The sequence below is a fragment of the Epinephelus fuscoguttatus genome, linkage group LG13, assembly GCF_011397635.1.
Source record: "Epinephelus fuscoguttatus linkage group LG13, E.fuscoguttatus.final_Chr_v1".
Classification (NCBI taxonomy): Eukaryota; Metazoa; Chordata; class Actinopteri; order Perciformes; family Serranidae; genus Epinephelus; species Epinephelus fuscoguttatus.
In genome coordinates, this window is record NC_064764.1 from 9,482,734 (window position 1) to 9,488,880 (window position 6,147).

The 6,147-nt window shown below is 39.8% G+C and overlaps 1 protein-coding gene and 1 non-coding gene across 2 annotated transcripts; both read right to left on the reverse strand.

Annotated features, from left to right (window-relative positions):
* Nucleotides 1-710: 710 nt before the first annotated feature.
* On the reverse strand, nucleotides 711-4,660 carry nabp1a (nucleic acid binding protein 1a). The gene is made up of 6 exons (XM_049594689.1): nucleotides 3,592-4,660; nucleotides 3,234-3,372; nucleotides 2,957-3,028; nucleotides 2,537-2,621; nucleotides 2,218-2,287; nucleotides 711-1,716 (listed from the first exon to the last, which is right to left on the reverse strand). Exons 1-6 carry the CDS (start codon nucleotides 3,683-3,685, stop codon nucleotides 1,514-1,516), a joined length of 663 nt encoding a protein of 220 aa, XP_049450646.1. The 5' UTR covers nucleotides 3,686-4,660; the 3' UTR covers nucleotides 711-1,513.
* Nucleotides 4,661-5,209: 549 nt separating this feature from the next.
* Nucleotides 5,210-5,291, reverse strand: trnas-cga (transfer RNA serine (anticodon CGA)). The gene has a single exon. It is a non-coding gene; the product is annotated as a tRNA-Ser (tRNA).
* Between the last annotated feature and the right edge of the window lie 856 nt (nucleotides 5,292-6,147).

Consider the following 6,147-nt stretch of genomic DNA (forward strand, 5'->3'; position numbering starts at 1 on the left):
TTTGAATAGCATCTCTGCTGCTTCACTGCTTTGGACACACTAATCTGGAAGAAAGTGCGTCAACAGTGAAATGGGGCAACGTCGACACCCAGAGGCCATCATGTTTAGGTGCTTGGTGCAACAAAGGATATGAAGAAACACAGGGGTTTATTATATGCAATGCATTGCTTCAAAATGGAATACTTGATGTGAAGGCTTTTGGTTTATGGAAGTATAAATGTGAAAAAGGAAGTTAAATACTTTCACACAACCTGCATTTAAAGGTAAAATGGGTACACAACCCACTACTCAGATATAGCACATAGTTTGAGGCATCTTCCAAAAAAGCAGTTTGGTTTTATAGCCACTAGATGGTGCCATAAACACAACATATTGCATGAAATTTGATGGGAGGAATATGCACTGTCTGTGATACAATGGCAGGTCTGTAGTGGTCACTTGGAGGGCTTTATACTGTTCTTGTGTAGGGGTCTGACTATACCACAAGTATTCATCATGCCAAACTGTGTACATCTCCACAAAAGGTTTGAAGGAGGACCAAATAAACGACATTTTTTTTTTACTTCAGGTTCTTGCACATGAACGGCCCCAATTTGTTCTAGCCATTTATTAAGACGTTTTATACCTTCTTAAGTGCAGTATGACCAACTTGACACACATTTGATTGACATTAACAGTAGCTTAACTGTAAACAGACTACAGACTACATGTGGCAGCAGAATTACTGTAAAATTTATTTGGTGAATGGTTTTGCCAGTATTCGAGTGGTCCCACCTTGATCAAGGTACAAGTGATGGCAAACAAAAAAAAAAAAAACTTGCCTTATGAAAAAACAGTTTAATGTCAACCTACCTATCATTAAAAATTCTAAACTAACACCTTTCCTTTCACAGAGTCACTTCGGATACAGTTCGGTTAAGAGAAAGAGAAGACCCTTTGCAGAATATCATGTGTGCATTCAATCCAAGAACTCACTTTCACCAACTTAAGGCCTTTTCCACCAAAAAAGCAGAAACGGATTTCCTGATTTTAATGACAGCAAAGTTTGCCTCGACATAAATTAAGAGAAGAAAGTGCATCAAGTGTTCAAGTAGGGTGTATAGTTTTGAAATATCATAAAAGGGAAGGGGGGTTAGGACAGCGTATGAGGGAGGAGACACTGGCACAGAACTGCCGATTTGCAGTGAGATTTAGAGGACAGGGGTGTAGACTGAGAAGGCTGACCACAACTCAACCACCAAGGCTCGACTATAAAAGAAGTCCTGCTAGTGCATCAAGTGGTGGATCACAATCACACTGTGCTGCTTACTGAGAGCACTACTTGCACTATGCATGACAAACAACACATCTGACTATGTTAGCCTGTATAAAAATGATGCAAGCAGTCCCTAAATTTAATTTATTTTGAAAGTCAATATAGGCTGTTAATAAAAAAGAAAAGGGAAAAAAAAGGGAGCGGGGGAAATGGGGATGTCCATAGTTTTCCCACAAGATCCCCCCACAAATCCCAATTTCATCTTTTGGCACGCCGTGGGTCCCTGCCGTTGCTAATGGTAACCGAAGACTTTGCAGCTGTTGGGGGTCCTGCTGCAGTAGCTGGAGGTGCTCCATTGCCAGGTGATCGACCGTTGGGTCGTCCAATGTTTCCAAAGGCAGGGTCACGGGGGGCACCAGGTGGTGGGTTGTTGTTGGCAAATGGCGGCATGGCACCATTACCTGTGGGTTAAGAAATACATGTAGTAATCCTAGGAAAAAAAAAATGCAGCTTAGACATGTTATAGGTTTTTTTCCACAGATACTGCTCTTACTGTCAGTAGGAAAAGCACAGCTATAAATAAAGAAAATTAATGAAGGCTAAATCCCATTTAGCTGCTTTGGATTCAGGCTCCTGGTTTTGTGTATGCTGACTCACTGTCACAGTCATGACTTACTGGCACATTTAAAGAAAACAGAGCCATTATTATCATTAGCACCAAACATGTGCTTTTCCTGCTATGGCAAGTCAAAATGTGTGCGAAGTCACCATACTACTTTTGTCATATTTCCACTTAATTAAATCAAATCTGTTGAGTCAAATGTTATGTATGCAATTACAGGTGTTTACTTCTGCAGTGCTGGCACACACCAACATTTTTCAGTCAGTTTGTCCTGACACGCACAATTCTGCAGTGGTTAACAGGTAGAGCAGTGCTAATTTGCATAAAGAAACATACTAACCTGGTGGGGCAGGTGTACCTGAATTCTGATTGGGCGGAGAGTTTCCTCTCTGATTCTGGTCTGGTTTACCCTATTAGTAGAGGAGAATGACACCTTTAAAAGACAGTTGGCAACTTTTATGTAAATAACTCTGTTTATCTGCTGAAACTTTCACTATATTAAAAAAAGAAGTACAAAAGGTAATCTGTGAGGGAAAAAATAATAATTTCACTCCTCTTACTCTGCTTCTAATGGTGTTTGCTAGAGTTTACTGTGGCGCGCCAAAAACAACCGACACATTTGTCGATAACAAGTTGGGAGTGGGTGCATGACTACTCACAGACTTGTTTTGCTGGTTTGTTTGGGCTAGCAGCTCTGGGTTTGGTTCACTGAAGTTGGGCACTTCTGAATACACCATACAAAACCTGTGGAGACAAAACACATGTTTTTAGATAATATTCAGAAACTGTTATGTTAGAATAAGAGTAGAATGGAATAAGAGTTTGAAACTGTTGAAGTCTGACTGTAAGGCAATTTAGATTTGAGGTTTTTCAAAACAAAACAAAAAAACCCCAAAACATTTAAACCATTTAAAAAGGTCAAGCTGCTTTTTAGTATTTTTATAATTATGAAGTTTTATATAATTTTATATTTTATATATACGTTAATCTTTTATTTATTTACTTAACAATTTTTTAATGTTCACAAATAACCCCAGAACTTAAATTTAGTACATAAAGACTTGTGGCCAGCTACTCACTCTCCAATCTTCTGAAGATCCCCTCCTCTTCCAGTGTATAGGGTCAGGCAGCCTTTCCATATTGATGCATAGCTAACACAAAAATCTCAAGTTAAAACTTCTGAAAACAAAAGATTATTTCGCCCAGAATTCAAACCTAGGTTGTTCATGTACACAACCACCTGTTAAATCTAAGTGTTTGGGTGTGCATTGATCTCTCAGTAAGTACTACACATTAAAAGTATACAGAGGAAGTAGTGTTTACGTCATCAGTTCCCATGCATGAGGACAGTCCTACCCTCTGGTCAGCTTGATGATGTCCCCTGCCTGAATAAGGCTGCCGAGCTCGTCCCAAACAGAGATGGCAATGCTCCCGCTCTTGTCTGCCACCTTGCACGAGCGCACCTCATGACCATCTTTCGTTTTGGTTACTCGTCCTGAAAGAACAAAGCAGAGATGTGTTAGACAACCTACTCAAAACACATCTAACCACAGTGAAACCACTAGCGTGTTTTACGAGTTCATTAAAATCACAGTCCAAGTCAAATGTAAATTTTACTGCCAGTAATAGTGATGTTGCTGCTGGCCCCTTTAACAGAAAAGACGAGTTGATGAAAAGGGAGAGACGCTTTAGCGTCATGGTCCAACTAACTTACCTATTTCCAACACGATGAATACGATATTTAAATTTTTCGAGCCAGGCTTCACGTCCTTTATCAAAAACAGGGCCTCGCCTGTTGCGGTTGCCATTTTAGACACGAAGAAAAATAACCACTGTTCGTTCCCTGTCACTTAAACTCAGTGGGAGTAACGCTAGCCGCTGGCTGTCGTTACTTTGTAATGGGAAGCTACACCGTTAGCTTTAGCTCAGCTAATTAGCCTGTTAGCTTAATGCTAACTTGACACTACTTCAAACACAAACCGTAAATATAGAAGAGCGGGCCAGTTGCTAAGGTAGTCGAACACATTCAAGCCGAATGCATTTAACGCTGATAGTGGAAGAAAGAGCTGAAACGTAACAGTAAACTGCCCTCTTCAAAACGGCAAACACACTAGCAGGGCGGCCAAATGTGCTAACCGAGTAGCTTGGCTAAGGAACACTCCGCTAAACGTTATTTAGCTTGAACTGAATGCTAGTTAGCTAGCTGCCTTCTTTCAGTTTCAAGATGTAAGAGTCTCTGTTCATGTATCTTCTCACGGTTACAGCCATAATGGCAGCTCTTCACATAACGTAAAGCTAATGTCAAAATCGGACTATTGTAACCAGAAAACACTCAACAATTTAGCAATGCGTGTGGCCAAAAATGTCGAATACAGATAAAATAGTATTAGTAGACTGATAAATCCCGAAACGCGAGGAAAATATGAGATGTTTCTATTTTCAAAGACGGCTCCACTGGCTGCAAGTAAACACCAGCTGTTGAAAAATGTCTGTAATACGAGCTATTTGAAGATAAGTTATCTTCCTCGACCATTTAGACAACTCCAGTTCATATTTTAATATCGACCGCACTTCCTTTGTGTGCCTCTTTGTTAGCGCGCAGTCTGGCCAAATTCTTTGTCTTATAGGACCAGTGTGTCTATATCTAACTGTGGCCCCTAAAACGTTGAAAGCCTTGTGTTAAATACCCTGGTTATATATGCCTACACAACACTAAAGCCCTAAAACGCTGTCTAAAATCTGTACAAGCTGTTCACAGCACGCTTTCCCCCTGCTTCCACAATGCCCCAAAAACTACGTCAGAGACTACTGCTGGTCGTATTTATACAACTCGGTCAGTTCCATTATCCCACATGGGGCAGGGGTATACACATAGAAATTTCCTTTTGTGTGCTCTTATACAATCGATTCGACAGGTACTGACAATTACCGGGCTTTTATTTGTACATACAATGCAATGACAAATACACGCAGACAATGTGCTGACCTGTGTAGAGAAAAGAGAGAAATTAGTTGGTTTGTACCAAATGAATTCCATTCACAAACAACGCGAGAAATAGAGTAAATGTGAGAGTGCAGATGAAACCAACGATGGTGAAAATATGTTCCGTGAGGCCACATCATTCATTAATTTTATGTCATCACAGGTAATTGTTACTTGTATTATTAATCATCCAATTTAGGCCCGTTTGACTCTCAATGCTTGGAGCGACAAATGCGTCCGAGTGGGGAATATACACTCGTTATTTGCGTGTAAAACGCAGTACAGCATTACACATTAATAAGTGTAGTTGACCGTATTACTAAAGCATGTCTGAAGTTAAAAGGAAACACGTCACGAACAGGATTCGAACCTGTGCGGGGAAACCCCATTGGATTTCGAGTCCAACGCCTTAACCTCTCGGCCACCGTGACTCTGTAACATGACACATCTATGAAGAGTATTTTTGAAAATAATAACACAGTATGAAACATGTCCGGAAATGGTTAATATGTAGATTTGTGTTTTTCTAGGCTGTTAATTACAGCAGTGTCATCGAAAATGACGATATATAATGTGAAAGAAGCACAGAGTGTTGATGTGACGTTGGACACAAGAGGGAGACATACACCGTCAAAACACCTCGGCTCACTCGCAGAGGTTGAGGGAAAAAACAACCTCGGAGTGTAACTTTACCATTAACACTTTCGAATAGCTTGAGAAAGGCAGTATTTAGGTCACCAAAACAACTTAGATACACATTATCGCAAATTATCGTATCATATTTGTAAACAGTTCCAACGTTAAAGAGCTGGTGCACACAAATTACAAAAAAGTATTTTCTCTTTAGGCTATAGTCATAAATGCAAATAATTTAAAATTGCTGTCCAACACAAAAGAAGCAAATGGAGTTTCATTTAAAAAAAGAAATAAAATGAAATAATTCAACAACAACATTTCAAGGACATGTCGTCAACAGTTTTCATAGGGACTATTTCTTCTGTGGAAAATAGCTCCAGTCGAAATAGTTTGCAGTTTGTTGTGAGCATTACTCAGAGTAAAAGGAGACTTGAACACTAAAGCTGTTTGGATGGTTAGATAATGCTAAGGTAAGTGATGTAAAGGTTCTTTTGTAATTTTGGTGACCATTAATTGTGGCTCTTGCCCCACCATCTGTCTTATCACTTTTATTTTTCAGTGTATCGTTATCTTTGATTCAACAAACCGTGCTGTGTAAATACGGGTTGAGCAATTGAACCACTCCCTCCACTGACATCAATCCAGCTACCT

Coding starts and splice junctions, on each gene's coding strand:
- nabp1a (XM_049594689.1), bottom strand. CDS start 3,685: ATGGCAACCGCAACAGGCGAGGCCCTGTTTTTGATAAAGGACGTGAAG. Junction 2,622..2,956: donor GATCTTCAGAAGATTGGAGA/GTGAGTAGCTGG, acceptor TTGTCTCCACAG/GTTTTGTATGGTGTATTCAG. Junction 2,288..2,536: donor CAAACCAGCAAAACAAGTCT/GTGAGTAGTCAT, acceptor CTCTACTAATAG/GGTAAACCAGACCAGAATCA.